Raw genomic sequence first — 18,976 nt, 5'->3', positions numbered from 1 at the left:
TACACGCTCCATGTAGCGGGGTAGTTTTGGCAGCGCAATCCTGCCACTCGCGGGACTGTCCCGAACTGAGGTCTCGTGTACTGCGAGGAATTCTAAAATCTTCAAAATGTCCCGCATTTCACACTGTCGTAAAATTCACTCGGTAACTCGTGGTGCTGACGAACAACGGGGCACGGGGAAGCGCAGAGGTTGCTGGTAATCGTGTGAATCAAAATGGTACGCCATTTTCTATCCAAGCATTGCAGGAAATGACTGTCGTTCTGGCAGAAGAATAGACGCACATGCGCCGTTGTGTGCGTGCGCAAAATATTGTAAAAAAAATTGCTTGCCAAAAGGTAATATAAAATAATGTAATTATTTTCAAATTGCTGCGTCAATGCGAAAGGGTTGCTCTGGATCTTCTTTTTTTTTTTTTTTTAGTGAAGACAGCCACACTTGCTATGGTCGAGAAAGAACATATGTGAAAAGTTTCTGTAGGACCAAGTTGATAAAAGTAACCGTTGACAGGAAATAATGACCCCAAAAAAGATTTACTATTTCTTATCTCCAATTGATGCATTGAGTTTTGATACAGTCAAGTTTTATGTTTTCAACTTTAACAGAATAACATGTTCGGCATTAAAAAAAATATATCACTGGGAATGGAAATTATTTGAGCTTAATTGCTGCAATACATTTAGCAGGTGTATAAACAGTACGGGGTAAGAAATGTGTGAACAGATCCTCAGTTCCTTGTGCGTCTGCTAATAAATTTCCTTTACCGCCCCCTACCCCGCATGTCCCGCATTTCGCTAGCAGGAAGGTGGTCACCCTAGGTACTGTCTCCCCTTATGGCACTACGGCCAGATACAAATTAATGCTAGTGCGCACTTAAAAAAAAAAAAAAATATATAAGCGAGGAATAGGGACTGAATTGACCAAGAGATAAAGATTGTTTCATGGAAACTGCCCCTTTACACTCAAGGAGCAGCATTAAAGGGACATTGATGCTCCCCTCCACAAAATATATAATCTATATACATATACATTGCCGCCCGCAGACCCAAGAAAGCAACGCTTGGTCACGGTCTTCTAGAAGATTCCCGTTCATTCTCGCACCAGGCGTAACTTTCCCTCTGCTTTGTTATTCTCGAAAGTGCCAGTTCATCCTCGCCCGAGCGGGCGACGCTGGAGCCTTCTTTGCCGAACTTTCGAGATAGTGACACACGGTCGATAAGCAGCTACCCGCGACCTTGTCGAGTCAGTCTCGCCAGCACTCTGTAGTGCCGCCGAATCGCCGCCCGCTTTTCTGCTGCCTCGACGCTCTTTCGTTACTTATTTTTGGTTGGCACAAGTTCGCCAATAAAACCTTTATCCTTCAGTTCACTGTTCGCTTCTCGTCGCCTCAATTCGTGATAATATATACATATATATTTTTTTCTTTCTTTTTGCCAGGCGATTTGACAAGGTGTCAGAAGACTACCCAGTCAATATACACCAACTCATGTTTACAAACAAACCGGAGCGCCCCTAGCGGACGCCACCGGCGCCGCACATGCGCGGTGGGCAAGAAGCCCGCCGTCGCCCATAAACAAACCATTGAATTGCGTTGTTTTCGGCGTCGGTGGAAGTCCCCGCGCTCTTTTTCGCGTTGGAAATGTTGGTTTTACGTCCTCCTAACAATCTCCGACTACTTGAGCGGCTTCAGCAAAATTAACGAGGCAAAACTTTGCGTGGATAATGTGACTTGCGTCGATTCATTTCATGAGGACGCCGCAGAATGGGCGCTAAAGCCCGACTCCCACGATGAGATTCTGCTCGCTATTTTCAGTCGCGACGTCGCTCGGGCTACAAAAGCGTGGACCGTAGCTGAGATGGTGGACGTCGATACTGAAAACCGCAAGTAGAATCGGGCATTGCATGTTGGTGATGGCCACTGGTAAGAATGATCAACCCCTTCATGTATCTACTGTTTACACTTAGCCTACTTACCCCAACCGACCTTCAAAAGTGTTTTTGAGGCCTGCACTTAGTTATTATCGCAATTACCGAAAAAAACGTTCGGTTTACGGGCCGCTGTCGTTTGAACGCACTGACGACAAAACGCAGACAAGTTGGAAAGAGCAGACGACAGTTCGAACACATACGAAATGAAGTGCGGGCAAGAAGCATTGCGTCCCGCGTTCAAAAACCATTGGAAAGTCACATTGTCGGCGTCTGTGTGAGTCTGCATACTCTTTTTCGCGTTGGAATTGTCGATTCTACGTCCTCGTAGCAATGCCTTACCACTTTAATCGCCTGATCGAAACTATCGAGGCTCGTTACACCGCTAAACTTTGCGTAAATAATTTGACGTGCGGCGATCCATTCGCGTGAACGCCAAAACCATGATGAGATTCTAGATATTTTCGGTCGCGACGTCGCTCGTGCTGCAGGAGTGTAGAAGGTAGCAGCGACGATCGACGTCGATACTGAAATCCTGAAGCGGAAACAGACCACGCGTAACAAGTCGGTGATGGCCACTGGTACCAATGATCAACATCTTGTATGTACTGTTTACACAGAGCCTACGTTTGAGGCCTGCAATTACTTCTTATTGCAATCACCGGGTCACAGTTTGGTCTACAGGCCGCTTTTGTTTGAACGAGCAAACGACAAAGACCAGACAGGTTCAAAAGAGCAGACGAAAGTTCGAACGATCAGGCGGCTGTGTGAATTTGAAGACACAGTGAACCCGCGGGTGGCCCGGACAACTTGGCGGTTTTCTCTCGTTCATGTTGGAACAAAACGAATACATCTGACGACCACAAAGTGTTGCCCGCACAAGCAATCGTAGTTCGACAGCGTCTGGTTTACCCTTTTCACGGCTACTATCCACATACTCGGACGAACGGAGCGGGCAGAAACACATGAAAACTAATCTTCAAACCTTTCCAGACTCTTTTGGTAGAGCCCCCGTCACAGCATTTTGACGAGAACGCAGGTTTTTTGTCTGGTTTCTCCGAAAAGAACACAAGAATGCATGTCTCGCACAGCGACTTCTGCTCACCGCCCCAGACCGGAAGTGCGTCCGACGCGCCACCACCGCGGCGTGACGTAGGAGAGTTGAGTTCGTGTATACTTTGCTACAGCATCGCATATATTTTTAATGAAGTAAAAAAACGCAACAGCTCGAAACTGAAACCGAGACTGGCTTGGGGAGGAACAAATATAGAGGAGGAGAGCATTGTCAGAAGTCACGTGGCTGTAAACTTTTTTTTCTTTTTACAGCGGAGCTGTTAAGGGCTAGGTACCCCAGGATCATGTCCGGTACCAAACAAACGCTGACACAAACCTCTGGACAGCTACTGCCATCTATAAGCGACGGCGGCAACCAGGCAACCAGTCTGGTTGCCGGCGTCGCTCATAGATGGCAGCAACTTTTCCAGCTATCATAGAAGAATGGATAGTTGGGCGAGTTGGTGGGAATTCATCGTAGGAAACAGTGCAAAAAACGGACGAGGACGAAGAAGGAACACATGTGACGAGCGCAGCGCTTGTCACGCGTGTTCCTTTGTCCTCGTCTATTTTGCCCGCTGTTTCCTAGCTCTAACCAGTTTCGGTTTGGACTCGGGTTGGGTTGGCCACATGCCCTTTCGGGCAAAGAAGACTGAGTGCGGAAAGAGCGGCGACGTACGCAGCAGCGCAAATGGGTCCGCCGCCGACATGAAGCCGCTGTCGCTTCGACTTCCACTGCATCCATTGCGTCGGACTGCCTTGCGAAAGAAGAGCACATCGCTCACCTGGAAAGCCGACGCCGTAAACAGAACCGGCGATGTAAATGGCGCTGGCGGACCACAGAGGCCAAGCGCAAGCGCGAGGCCCGGCGACGACAGCACTCCACGCCGGCTGAACAGTTCCCGAGTGCGACGGCGAGGTTGCGGAGGGATTTCGTGGAGAACCCGTTTGGCATCACGTGCGCCGTGTGTGACCTACCCTGACTCGCCGGAGACTTATGCACAATCGGCAGCGTGTCGGACAAGAAGAGGCGGGAAACGGGCGCGTACGCGGTGCGGCAGTGCATCGAGTCAGCGGACGTCCACAAATAACCGGCGTGCAGAACGTGCCAAGATTCTCTGGTCAAGGGCACGGTGCCCCCCGGTTTGCGACCATGAACGGCTACAAGTACCCACCCGTACCGGAGCACCTACCGAGGTTGAACGTGGTGAAGGAACGACTGGTGGCGCCTCAACTCCCGTTTATGAGCCGTCGGCGGTTGACGTGGTACAACAAAGGCAACCGGGGACAATACGGTTCTCACATAACCATTTACATTTATAAATACTTCATTTCCACCATAGCACAGCTTCGCTGGTGTTCCTCCTTCATGACAGTGGAAAGGCTGAAAGTTTTTCAATCAACGTATTTGCAGCCTTTTAGAAGCCAGAAAAAATGGGTATCTTATATCTTTTTCTATTTCTGATATTGCGCGTGTGTTTTCTATGAACCACGGGTCCGATTATATTTGGTGGCCACGTCTAAACCGTAGGAAACTGCACGGGACCACGGAGAAGACAGTGAGCGCGACTCAAACCGGCCAGCTCTCAATTGGCAGCTTTTCGGGCGGAAAGAAAACGAATTTCGAACCGCCAATTGTGTTCTGGGCAGTTGGACTTGTGTGTCGTGTACAAATTAAAACCTTGGCAAGCATAAATACCCTGTCAGTGTCCCTTTAACGGTATTTAACTGCCACAACTCAGGAACTGTTTGCGAGTTTTCTTTGGATTTGAGCTATCAATCCTTAGAAATACACAGAACACGAACGGGAGTTTCGGGTCGCATGCTCCTAAACTGAGAGTTATACATTCGCAGTTTCACTCACCTAAACGACACGCAGTCCGGTGGAATGCACAAACATCGGGCTGCGACGCTTGGCAAGCCGTCTTCCTCGCTGTTTCTTCTTCTAAGGCTGCAACGAAGTATGTCATTAAAAAACTTCCCAACCAACGACATGCACTCACCCTACCACCGTGTTCCGGGCAAGCCCACTTCGCTGTCTTGTCTTCAAGACGACTTCAAATCTGGCTTCACGATGGCTTCTTTTGAGACACGGGAGGGTTGGCGTCCAGGAAAAACGCTCCGAAAGGCAGCATTTTTTTTTTTTTTTTCTACTTTGTTCTTACGTTTTTTTTTTTCTTAATGTGTGGACCCATAAAAAACTGGCAAAAGGTGGATTTTTTTTTCTCATTTTTTTTCCCCTTTTCTCGGTTCATTTTTTTTTCCATTCTTTTTTTTTTTTTCCCTATCAAAGATCCATCCCATGTTTTCGTCTGTCTGTCTGCAGATATGCATTGCATATCGTGTGCAAAGCTTTTATTTCACATACTACTATTTACAAAACATACCAAGCATCTCTTCTCTTTTTTTTTTTTTTTTTTTTCGGCGTTCAAATCTCCGAAAAGAAATGAAGAGTACAATCAACCAACAACACATCGCAAAAGAAAAAAATCTGGGACATCCAAAACGTGCCAAGGACGCAACGGACAAGCACGCGGGAAAAAGAAAACGGTCGCCAGAACCACTTAATTCGGCAAGTGGAGCGATACTGGTGCACTCGTGACAGGTTAGCAAATGACACTAGAAGCAACTCAACTTTACAACCCAGGGCTGGGGAAATAAGGAAACCAAACCCACATCCTTTCGAGCAAATAAAATGCTGCACAATGAAGGAACAGAGGAAAAAGAGTGAAACAAAGATACGTCGAGTCGTAAAACTGAGTCCCACCCCCCGAAATCGGAAGAGAAACTGTTCCACCGCAAAGGCTGACCGAAAACGTCGCTAATCGTTTTATGCGAAACAGTTAAAAAAGAAAAGACGACAAAGGAGAATTCTGGAGGAACCAGGGGCACAGAAACAATGCAGAAAGAAACACTGGGCTTCCAGGGGATGACTTCTTCGCTTATCCATGTAGCAATATGTGTGTGACTGTATAATTAAACGAAATAAAAAAAAATTCTTTGACGTGATGCAGTCAACACGCGTATGTACAAAGAAAAAAAGAGAGCGAAACAACGAAGGAAAAAGGCCGTCATCATCATCGTCTCCAGGAGCGTGCTTCGCTGTCTTCTTCCTCTTCGTCGTCCACGAGAAGGAGGTCCTCTTCCAGCGCAAGGGTGGACTGCGTTCGAGGGAAGCATAAATGCAGAGTCATCAGTCGGAAATACCCTTCACATTCTCGCTCGGAAGAGCGTGTCGAACCTACACCTCGCAAGTCGCACAGAGATACAGATAGAACTATTCATGTAGGTTAATGAACAAAAACGCCAGTGGTGCATTAGATACTTTGTAGCAGAGGTGCCCACCACCTTTACGTTTCTCAGCCGTATCGGTACAAACGGACCTCGCTACAGAATGCACCTCGCTCCGTGAAAATGAAATGGCCTCCAAGCCTACGGCTTTGGCGTGGTTGGACAACTAGACAAATGTATCACCTTGGGAGTTTTCCCTTTTTAACTGGGAAGGGTGGCTGCCACCGTCTAACATCGAGGACTGCCTTCGAGACTGCTCTCTCGGAACATCCGGTGCATAAACGGCAGCCCTTTCCCTCGAGCAGCACACAAGTGCGACAGCGTGGACGATGCAACGTGCGTGCGCTCTCTCGGACGCTATGTGTCCTCGCTGATAGAGGAGGGTTTGGTGCTGTAGGCGCACTGTCTAATGCAAACGTGCAGAGTAAAATGTATTCTAGTAAAGTATTGGAACAGACTCTGAACATATGTATTGTAAGACTGCTCTCGCTGCATTTGATTTAGGATACTCAGCACCCACCCCTAAAAGCAATATAGCAATGTATTGTCAGCAATCGGTTTCATAATTCTGTAATGCAACGGAGAAATGATCACGGTGTAACTACCTACAGCTGCTGACCGATTTTTCGGATGCCGATAATTTGGACTCGTTCAATAGTATTTCGGACCTAAAGGAGGAACTGTGGCTTACCCGATAGAAATGGTGCATATTAACAACCCATGTTTCAGACAGCGTAAAGTCCGAAAGTTAGATTTTTCTGACAAAATCGTCGTGAGCAATCGGCGGGAAACACCGCCGAGGGGCCGCCATTTTCGATTCTATGTTGGCTACACATAGATTGGCTTTGTTCAATTTGGCGGCGCTACTTGACTACTGCTAGGTTTCTCTAGCTGCGCATCATTATTACTGCTACCATTTTCCTTCGTTCATTTGCCATTCTGCAGACGTGGACTCTCATCTTGTCTCGGTGAATCGTGTTTTCAGACTAAGCTGACTTGGACGTCACGGCCTTAACTGTTCTTCCGCCGCCGCGAAGAGACGCTGAGAAGTGCGGAAAGTACTCGACCATAAGACTAGAAAAGAAAGCAGCAATAATAGAAAGAGGCCGCATGCAAGCGGAGGCATAACCTGAAGCAAGGCTCTATTGGCGACTTTTTTAAGTCCACTAAGATGTAACAAAGCGAAGTACCCTAATCCGCTAAGTTTCGGACTGCTCTATTATTCGGACGTTTTTTCGGTCCCTGTGATGTCTGAAAAATCCGTTGGGTAGTGTAGTGCACCGTCCAGTTTGGCCCACATAGCTTCTACCACACGTTAGTCGGATTTTGTACACCACGCCAATTGAACACGGCAAAGGGTGGCAGGCGTTTCTGGCACTTGTCTTTGCTAGTGCCTAAACGATCGCCTTCTCGAACAGGATCATTCACTAAAATCCACGGTGGGCCTTCCCGTTCATTGCAATTCCTGCTCGTTTGCTCCGATTCTAAAAGGCACAACAATAATTGGACACTATCGAGACGACTCGCGAAATCTTGGAAGCACATTGCATCAACAGCCTGGGGGACTGCTGCGTCAGCCACCCATCAGTGACACTACTACAAACCGAAACCTTGTTTTTAGATCGGACTATGGGGCAAAGATATTGGAGCTAGATGGGTTGTGTCGCGTGTGACAAGCACTGCGTGCCCTGCGTGTCTTTTAGAACGTTTTCTTCCTTTTGTGTATAAATTCAGTTGCGAGTCAGCGCTTGTGTGTCCTGCATGTTCCTTTTCTCTGTCCTTGTCTTTGTGTGCGCTGTTCTGTTCATCGTGTCATCATACCAACTCGCCCAACTTACAACACTTGTACACTTTTCTTCTTTGGGAAAGGCAATGATAAGTTGATTTTCACTGTCGCTACACTGTCCTTGCGGTGATAAAGAGAAAGTATAAAGAGTGATGAATGATTCTGAGCAACTTTCAATTCTGAATGGAGAGATTGATGCCACATATTTCAGCTTACAAACAAGGGCAAATAATGGATTGCTGGGGCCACAGCTTCTGCTGTTCGCTAAGTGATGCCCAAACAGTGAAATCTCATTGATACAATCCCAGAAGTTTTTCAGCCCTTCTTTTTTATTTCCAGCCAGCATCCCATACGATCATGTTTTCCCTCAAAATTGGATGATACAGTAGTGAAAGTAGGTTTCGATTGACATTTTTAAAAAAATTGCACCATTATGTTCCAACGTACTAGAACAAATCACATTCCATTAACAAGGGTGGGAGCGAGCTTCAGCCTTTTGGAGCGGGTGTAGGAGCAGCAAAGATTTGGAGCAGGTGTAAGTTCTGCTTTGGAGCAGCTCAGGAGCAACAAAAGTCGAGTTTCGTAGTAGTAGATCTTGGAGCTGGTCACCCAGGTCAAACTTGGGGCTATAAGCGCAGACACGTTTCTCTAAATACCAAAACATATCAACGAAAAAGCATCTCCACCTGACATTCCGGGACCACTTCCAAACCCTTTCCTGAAATATATTCCAGCCAGCATAAAAAAATATTTGAGAGGCAGCGATTGAGAACTGTTCTGGTAGTGCGTTGGTTCCTCTCATGGATTTACAATAGAAGGCATAGTCTACAAAAGAAGCACAACTTAAGCCTCATAAAAAAAGAAGCACAACTTAAGCCTCATGAAAACAAAATGTTGTGCCAAGCTAAATTGCACATTTCACAAGTTGAAAACAAAACCATTTAGAGATGCAATAGTATGGTATGAAAAAAAGTCCAATACTGACCACATTTTTCATTATTAGGAAATACAAATGTTCCAAGTATATCTGTCTAGCAAACAAAAGTATTCCAATACTCAACAGAGTAAAATCTACTTGATAAAAAAAACAAAAGCGAAATATTGAAAACTTTATGATACCACTGATACCATGAGTGACATGATACCACCTATACCATGACTGACTAAAAAATTAAAATCGCAACATCTCCACGTGGTGAATGATGTTGATTGGGGCGAGGCTCTGGTGGTGCTCATAATACTGATTTTATTGTTCGTAGGTAGTGCTGATTAGGGATGCCGCAAACTTTTTTCGAATCGAAGTTTCGATGATCAAATCAAGCGCTTCGAAAGGTTTGAAAGTTTTCGAACTTTCCATATCGAGAAATTTGACGGAAGTCGAATTTTCGAACTTATTAAACTAAGAAGTTCGACGCTTTTCAAATTTTAGAACTTATTACGCTGCAAAATTCGATGCTTGTCGAACTTTCGAACTTGATAGACTAAAAAATTCTATAGTTTTCGAACTTTCGAACTTCTTGCACTAAAAAGTTCGAAGCTTTCCGAACTTCCTACGCTAAGAAATTAGATCATTTTCGAACTTTCGAACTTATTAATCTAAAGAATTCGAAAATTGTCGAACTCTCGATTCCTGAAAAGTCAAAAGGTCGACGAACTTCGAACTTTTAGGATAAAAGTTTTAAGTCCGTCGAACTTCGAAAGACCGGCGGACGGTTTCATTTGGATTCAAGCAGTAAGGTACATTCGTAATTTTTTTTTTTTTCGCAATTTTACATGGGGTGTTGCATTCCTTGCGAAAGACAATGCCGTTTCTTTCAATCATCTGGCATGCTTGGTTTTAGAAAAATAGATTCCCGAAGGAGCGAGGAAGGACGACGGGTTTTTGACAATTGTCGTTTGTGCCATATTTGAAGCGCGCTATAGCCGGAGCTATTTATGGTAGAGGTGTTAAACTTTTTAAGAATGATCTATATATAGCCTAGGTGAGTGTCGTCTTAAGATATGATTATTGTTGTTCAAGACGAGTTTCGAATAAATATCCAAACATTTCTAAAATTGTTCAAATTCAACGCGTCATAAAAAAAAATTTTTTTTCGCATTTTACGTTTTTTGGACGTGTTTCTTTTGGCCTGTACACATTTTGGTAGGAGATACTCGTTTGATAGTTCTGGGCCTCTGAATATGCAAGAATACAACACTTCCGGCGGGTTCTTGATAGTGTTTTTTGTTTTTTTTCTCTCCAGCTTTTTATTTTTGCATTTATTGTTATGTTTATTTATTGAATATTTTTTACCAATGGCACAGTTATTTAGGTCGAAAAGACATAGCTTTGAACTTTCGAGCCACCGAGCATGTGACGAGTAGTGCCTCCTGACAACGAGTTTCTAAAGGCCTGTCCACATGCAGCGGAGCGCTACAAGCATAGCGCTGACCTCGTGCTAAACACGTGCCGACGGGATTGTTCACCAGCTTTGTATCGCACTATCAGAACTGTTGCTCATGGCATACGATAAGTACCTGACGGCACGTGAGCAGCGTTACATCAGCGCTTCGCTGCATGTGAGAACCGGCCTTAACAATGACCATCTACGCTATCTTTTATGCAGTGAAGAGCGACAGTAGCTATACATATGCATAAATAATTTCAAATTAAAATAAGCTCGACCATGCCCTCTTTCCCCGTATTGTTTTCTTTAACAGTCCAAAATATCTCGGGGGGGGGCAGAGACTGGAGGTGAGCTCCTTCCCCCCTCCCCCCCTCCCCTTTTTTTTTTCCTCTTCCGAGGCCACTGGTACGGTAGAACGCTCTTCGACCTCAAGTTGCGTCAGCTTCTGTGCTTTTTGCTCAGCGTTTCTTCCACCCCAGAAAATAAACCTCCAAAGCAATTACAAAAAAAAAAAAAATTGCCAAGGTGCAGGCGAGCTGGTGTATGTTGATCATGGTGCAAAATCCCGAGACTGGGAATGAAATTCGCAAGAAATAGTGTAAGAAGGAAGAAAAAAGGGGACAGAACGATGTCTCAAACTCAGCTGAGTTGAGTTTGAGACGTTGTCCTGAGCTTTCAGCTGAGTTGAGTTTGAGACGTTGTCCTGTCCCATTTTTTCAGTCTTCTTACACTTTTCCTTCAAATTTCATTCCCAGTCTCAGGATTTTGGATCATGTACAAACTAACTTATTATATGCCAGCGTCATTCGGGTGGCGTTCGATCGGATTACTACCAGCGTGCAAGGGGGCAGGGGGGCAGTTTGCCAGATCACTTCAAGATTTTTCTGAACCTGAACCACCTGCCTGCCCCTGGCCGTTTCGAACTGGATGAGTATCGTTAAACAGTGCGTTTGTAGGATCACTACTTCGTAATGCACGCTAATGACCACCCCGGGCTGGCGGTCACAATTACTGATCTACACGTCACTGCACTGGCAAATAATACATCACATCCGGGACACTAGTCGTCTCATTTAATTGCCTGATTAACTTCGCGCAGTCTAAATGTCACACCCAAACTTTTTTAAACCTGACTTCGTGAAAACCAGTGAGGCGTGAAAACGTTATTTAAAACTGAAACTGTGGCGGAACATGAAAATCGGACTTCGAACTTTGCGCACTTAGACTTCAAACAAATCAAAAACCTTCGTTTTTTTGTTTTTTTTGAGTTTTGTCTTTAGGGTGAATCAAAACCTTCAAACTTTTTCGAACTTTATGTAGAAAGAAATTCAAAGTCTTCGAATTTATCGAACTTTATGCCTTTAAAAATTCAAAACGTTCGAATTTTTCGAATTTTAGATTCAAAGAAATTCGAAACATTTGAATCTCTCGAATTTCAAATTAGGGAAGTTCGAAATCTTCGAATTTATCGAACCTCAAGTAAACAAATATTCGAAATAATCGAACCCAAACTTTTAGAAACCGTGAACGCTTCGAACTTTTCTAATTCGAAACCCCGCGATTTTGAAAAGTTGTGAATTTTTCAAATTCGAACCTCCGTACGGTCGAAAATATCGAAACTTTTCAAAATCGAACATTAGCTCGGTTCGAAAATATCGAAACCTTTCGAATTCGAACCTAGGGTGGTTCGCGGCATCCCTATGATTGAGTAAGTATGATAAACGGTCCAGGCATGTTCCGAGTCTAGGTGAAAGGCACGCCAGACGTTTCTTTTTCTGAATAGATCTTTTAATAGTTGTTGTAAGCCAGGGCTTGTGCAAGCTTGGAGCGATTTTTAAAGTCAGAACACATATGGATTGAACCTCCAATAGTTTTTCCCGAGAAAGGGCCCAATTTTCATTCACAGACCGTTCATCAAATTCACTACGAAATGTATTGGAAAATTTGCGTAGCATAGAATCGAAAGTTTCCAAATAAACTCTCTTGTAGTCTAATATTTCTTTCCTTATTGAGTCCCGTTTATTAACAACCAGAGAGAAGTCCCAATGTATAGCATGATTAGCTCACTTCTCTTCACCAACTCTCTCGCGGCAGATTTTTCACGTACCGGGGTCCCCCTCGAAAAAAAGCTTACCGAGAGAAATCCAGGTAAACAGTACTTCGACACAGCAGTCTTTGATCTAGAGGCATTTTTGTAGTAGCATATTAAACAAGAATAGGAATGTTGATGAAGATTAGGGCGGTCATTACGTTTCAGTTTAGAAAGCGCCATATCTGCAGTGACGTGGAAATGGCAACACCCGACGTCGCGCGACCATGGCGACTGTAAGGCAGGGACCAAATATAGTTTTCCCACAACCATTGCTTTCAGGAGCGAGGTCTCCAGCTCACAAAGTAACTCCTGCCACGTAAAAACGTGGTTTCGTTTCACAGCATGACGACATGGCTGGTACCCAGCACGCTAGTGTCGGAGCGTCTGCAGACACCCGCAACCATCGTTGAAAAAGTTTTGAAAAGACGCGAAACAACGAGAGGAGGGGAGCGCGAAACGAGAGACGGCGGGAAAAACCATGCAAGACCGGATGAATGATCGATGCAGGGTATTTTGCGTCTGGTGGCTGCTTGCGCCACCTAGCTCATGTGTGCTCATTACAATACTTTAGATTCGGTTTTGAAAGGCGAGCAAAATTGGTTTTTTGGCACAAGCTTGGCGCAGATTACCCATATTTTGGCACAATGTAGCAGGATGTAGCAGGGTTAGCCCCTTGGCACAGTTTGGCGCAATTGGCGCAGCAATCACATCACTGCATGCACCAGTGCACAGCTGTCGCCTCTGGCAGGGTCGTCTTTCAAACAACACTTCCCGAGCTCGTCGGGTGGCTGGTATTGCGGGGCCACGCAGTGCTGCTCCGTTGTTATCTTTTTCCGCCAGCATGATTCCCTTTTGTTTAAATAAAGCCTCCTCGTGGACTTTTTTTCCCCCATCTTCAAGACAGACATGAGTCCGTAGACGCCAGAGAATGTTCTTAAAACAGATACCAAAAAGGCGAACGTAAACAGTTACGATGGTGATGGGGCTAGCCATTTTACAGCGAGCATCGAGTTACAGAGTTTGCGAACATGGAACGAACGAACAAACGAATGCAGCACGACTTCCTCCTTCTCCTCCTCTTCTGCAACCCGGGAGGGCATTTTTGCTCTTGTAGTTGTTTTCCGTGCAGTCGTAGAAATGACCTTGAGCGTCTCGCTGAGCGCCGTGCTCAAAATAAAGCTCTTTTGATCTTTTTCTTTTTTTTTTTTCTTTTTTTTTGAAAGCGGATTTGAAGTGTTTGTTGTAACAGTATGATGGTTTGAAATACGGTCGTTTAATCTGGACCAATTTTAATGGGTAGGGCTTTGAATTCATATATTTTCTGAAAGCTGGTCATTATAAGCGTCATTATATGTGGGATCGTTATAAGTGGGTTTGACTGTATTATGCCAAGTGTTTGTTTATTTGTGTAGAGAAGTTATCGCTTTCCCCAGATTAGGTGAACACATGGCAGCAGGCTCTTAGGTACATTTACATACCATAAGGTCCTGAATGAACGCCCACCCAAAATGAAAATATAAATGGTGCGTCTGTGCACGCATCTGTGTGTGTCGGGGGGGGACTCTAAGTTATACGAAATGGGAACTCTTCGACTTCAAAGTTTCCTTAATTTTCCTCACCTCGGTTTCGTGTTTTGAACATCACGATTAACTATCGACAGTTCATCTGCGAACTCACCATCTTGTCATTAATGATACAAATCGCAGAAACGGCCAACTTGCGTGCACGATAAGTATGCGGGAATTCGCTATCAACACGGGTATAGCAGCAGAACGCGGACGCAGCGTATTCGCGCTGCACACTGCGATATATAAGCAAGAACCCAGCCACTACAAACTAGGGTGCCACCGGAACCAATATCGCGCGCAAAAATCTCAGAAAAACGAATAAAATACAAAATTGAGTAAGGAATTTGCTTGTCACGCGAAGGAACGGATACCCCGCATATTGTGGACGCTGTAGATTCGCGTGTCATGGTGCGATAAGCACAAGGTAAACCCACAGCAAACATGGTGGCCACATACCGATACCGCGCAGATCACGCGGTACATGTGATTAAAAAAACCGGGATGAGTGGTTTCTCGGGGGCGGGCGTTCATATACGAAACTTTACGGTACATGCAATTTAATCCGTGCGTCCGGTATTTCGAATACACGCAGCCATGCTAAGTGCCACTGCACAAAAAACAAAAACAAAAAGTAAGTAAAGGACAAAACGATGCCTTCAGGCATCGTTCCGTCATTTGTCAGAGTACTGATGAGTACTCTGACAAAGCGACCTATGCATGTTCAATGTTCAGAGATCAGACCTACATGCCGTTGACATGACCACATTGGTAAGGTGGTTTCATAACTATAGGGACTTACAGCAAACCGTTACCGTGTTCCACGTACTGTTCACGACCTGAGCCTTTGAAGCATGCTGTTAAGCACGCGCCCCACGGTCACGCTATCACTCGGGCGCGTGCTTAAAGTTAAGCGGTACGCAGAACACGGTAATGGTTTAATAAAAGTCCCTATACGTTCAGAATTACCTAAAACACAACACGGTAAACCACTGTGGCCAATAAAGAAAAGTACTGCAATAAATATAGGTTAAAAAAAAACTTTTCCGGTTAGTTTTGGCGCAACATCTGCTCTTGGGAGCAGAATGGCGCAGCGAAAATGGACTGGCGCACAATGGCGCAATAGACGATTTGCAATTTTCCCAAGCGCCCCGGCCCGCGTGCGAGGAATTGTGGGAGAAACTGTCCCTCGCCTGGACGCTCTGCCCTGAGATCGCATTGCTTTGTCGCTTGACTCCTTTTAATCCTGTGTTTTTTTATTATATTACCTATTTTTATCTATTCCAGTGTATTTTTTATTGCTTGTAAGTGTTTCTCTTCTCTTCTGTGCGCGATATTTCTTGTATATATATATACAGTATAGACCACTTACAACGTAACCGCTTATAGTGCAGGACCGGGTATAACGCGGTTTTTTTAAACCACCGGTTCGCCTCCCATAGAACTTCATGTAATTACATACCGCTTAAAATGCAGGCGCGCGAAGGGAAATACCGGTTATAGTGCGGTTTCTGGCACAGCCCGCCGATCGCGCCGACGACCGGAGCAGCGAGCACGCTTCCCTGTGCGACACTAGATAACGGCTCTGACGGCGCGAGCCGCACGCGGGGCAAGGAGGTTGCTCGAAGGAGCGGGGAGAAGCGAAGAGAGAGGCTTTAGTTGCCATAGCGAAGGAGGGACGCACGCACGTGCCGTTCACGTGCGTGCGTCCCTCCGCTGCGTTGGGAACAAACCGCAACGACAGACGAATCGCAGGTCGAGGAGAAGTGTTCGCGCGCGTTGCATGCCGGTCGCGGGCCGGTTGCTTCTATCCGCAAACATGGCGTCAATTGTGATCGTCGTCGTAGACGGCGTTCGTCTCATCGTTCCGCGTAAAAGCGCTATCCTTGACTGTGAATTTCCGTTGTGTGTCGCTATGATAACCCAGCACATACTAGAAGGGAAGATCCACCTACTCGTGCGGCGATGTCGTGGCGGCGCTCTCAAGACGGCAGAAACGCCTGTGTCGTCGTGTTTGTTTACTTCGACTACAGTGGTGATTTCCAAGCATTTGTGTCCTCGAACATCGCCCGGATTTCTTATTTGGCGCATTTCATGCGTGTGCTCAAGTTCAAGGTATTACTGGCGCGTACCGTACGAAGGATGCGAATTTTCATGCGTTTTCATCTCCAGAGAAGAGTGATTAGGGTTAGCAATCCTGAACGCTCGCAACGTCCGTCCGCAATTCGCGACGCCGTTAAAGGGCTGCGCCAGGCAAAAGCCGCTCATTTCTTTCAAAATGTGTGACACACTTGAGACAGAACTGTACTAGAAATAAAGACTTTCCTCAAACTAAGCTTTATTTTTTCATCTAACATAAAATAAATTCTTTTACAAAGGTAAGTCGTCTCATGGCATGTATTTTGGCCTGAAAAATTGATGTTTTGGTTATAGCGCGGTACCGCTTATAGTGCGGATTTTCGCGACTCCCGCGGCGTACGTTATATGCGGTCTACACTGTAGTATTTGTATCGTTATTTTGCCTTTTTCGACGGGAGTGTTGACGGACAACACGCCGCTTCGCGCGTCGTTCCCCGGGTGAGTACTACCGTTGCTACCGATTCCTATCGCATTGTTAGCTGTTCATTTTGGTTCATTTGACCCACGTGCAGTCGAGAGAACCCGTTTATGAACACCCGCGCACATGTCATAGGGTGCAGCGGAGCTCTGAATCAACAATCGCCACGCGAGAGCCAAGTGCACTGGGATTTGGCCGCGCGCGCTCTATCCGTTGACTCACACTGCAGCGTATGCCTTCGAGTTCCGCTTACTTGACCAAGATACAGCACGCCGCTTTGTTGCCGCAAACCATTTGTCTGAATGTTTGCGAAGCTGAGGCATATGCAACGCTGCGACGCCTGACAACTGCGCGCTGCGGCGCCATCCCTTCGCAAACGCCGACAGCTCAACGTCGCGGCTTGAATGCGCCTATGGCATGCCTTCGTAATCTATCTGCTAAGCTGTTGTTAGTTGCCAACGCCCTTTTTCAAGTGCAGAGATGTGTTGCCGCGAATCATTTGTCCGAATGCCTGCGAAGCCGTAACACCGTTCGGCATATCCAACGCTGCGGCGCCTGACAACAGCACGCAGTTGTCTTCACCCAGACGCTTCACGTACAGGACGCTGTCTTTTGGAAAGCGGTGCCAGGAAACATGCTGTGCGCTGGCAGTATTGTTTGCACAGCCTGGTACACAGCACACTACCACTTGGCATGTTGCTGGTGAGCTGAAGGTGACCTAACGAAATAAAATACCTCGAGCTGACATCTTGACTATAGAGAAATAAAATTATCGAAGGAACTACGACTTTCAAGATAACTGCCTGGGTGAAAGCTCATTTCTCCACTTGAAAAATGGTGTTTGCAACTGACAACCGCTTATCAGATACATTAAGAAGGCATATATACCATAAGTGCATACAAGCCGCGACGTTAGGCCACCGCTCGCGCCGCTGCGCGCAGTTTGTCAGGCACCGCAGCGTTGGATATGACGAACAGTGTTACGGCTTCGCAGGCATACGGAAAAATGATTCGCGGCAACACATCTCTGCACTTGAAAAAAAACGTTGGCAACTGACAACAGCTTATCAGATAGATTACAAAGGCGTGCCATAGCCGCATTCCAGCCGCGACGTTGAGCCGTCGGCGTTTGTGAAGGGATGGCGCCGCAGCGCGCAGTTGTCAGGTGCCGCAGCGTTGCATATGCCTCAGCTTCGCAAACATTCGTACAAATGGTTTGCGGCGACAAAGCGGCGTGCTGTATCTTGGTCAAGTAAGCGGAACTCGAAGGCCTACGCTGCAGTGTGAGTCAACGGATAGAGCGCGGGCGGCCAAATCACAGCGCACTCGGCTCACGCGTCGCGATTGTTGATTCAGAGCTCAGCCTACCCCTATGACATGTGCGCAGGTGTTCATAAACGGCTCCTCTCGACTGCACGCGGGTCAAATGAACCAAAAATGAACAGCTAGCAGCGCGATAGGAATCGGTAGCAACGGTAGTACTCACCCGGGAAACGACGCCCGAAGCGGCGTGTTGTCCGTCGGCACTCCCATCGAAAAAGGCAAAATAAAGACCCAAATACTATATATATATATATACAAAAAACATTGCGCGCCGAAGAGAATAGAAACACTTAGAAGCAATAAAAAATACACTGGAATGGATAAAAATGGGTATTAAAATCGAAAAACAAAAAATTAAGAGGAGACAAGCGACAAGGCGATCTCAAGGCAGAGCGGCCAGGCGAGAAACAATCTCTCCCACCATTCCTCGCGCGCGGGCCGGGGCGCTTGGGGGATTTCGCAAAAGGTCTATTAGCACAGCGCTTCCACCCCTGCATTAAAGCAATGAGCAGCCCATTGCACTCTCGTGGCAGTCATGGCCAGCTGCCCAAATTCCGACTACGTATCCCCCAGGATCAACATTATTGTACTACCTCCGGGATCAAGAAAATTTCTCACAGTGCATGTGTACGCATGAAACTTTTAGAGCATGTTTCGAATCATACGTACAACTTTCAGATTGTAAGTTTTATTGTTCAATTCTCGTGAAATTCGTATCAAGGAGACTCCACCGTACATACTGAGCTGCCCGAGAGACACCTGCCGTATTTACACGAATGTAGGTCGACCCTTTTTTCAATTTTTGAAAATCTGAAGTGGAGGGGTCGACTTACAGTCGAACCAGAGCATTCCACCGCCAGCAAAAACGAAACAATCACGACATCATGAACACCTCACCTCGTTGCAAGTTCAGCCGGCTGTACCTCTAGCATTGCACTATTCTGTGCGCTCATTTTACCAATTAATTTTTTTTTTATTTGCACGAACGAGTACCGGTAT

At 46.0% G+C, this 18,976-nt stretch overlaps 1 protein-coding gene across 2 annotated transcripts in view; it reads right to left on the bottom strand.

The window, feature by feature from the left end:
* Positions 1–5,242: 5,242 nt before the first annotated feature.
* Positions 5,243–18,976, bottom strand: part of LOC115317493 (RNA-binding protein 26) — a 101,799-nt gene continuing 88,065 nt past the window's right edge. For both annotated transcript variants that reach the window (XM_040214459.2, XM_040214460.2), the window contains one exon: positions 5,243–6,137. In XM_040214459.2, coding sequence (XP_040070393.1) covers positions 6,054–6,137 — 84 coding nt within the window. In that variant the 3' untranslated portion in view covers positions 5,243–6,053. The remainder of the gene's footprint in view (positions 6,138–18,976) is intronic.

Source organism: Ixodes scapularis, unplaced genomic scaffold (assembly GCF_016920785.2).
Source record: "Ixodes scapularis isolate PalLabHiFi unplaced genomic scaffold, ASM1692078v2 PGA_scaffold13__105_contigs__length_92229423, whole genome shotgun sequence".
NCBI classification, from domain to species: Eukaryota; Metazoa; Arthropoda; class Arachnida; order Ixodida; family Ixodidae; genus Ixodes; species Ixodes scapularis.
The sequence above is the reverse complement of the archived record's forward strand: the minus strand, read 5'-3'. Positions and strand labels throughout refer to the sequence as shown.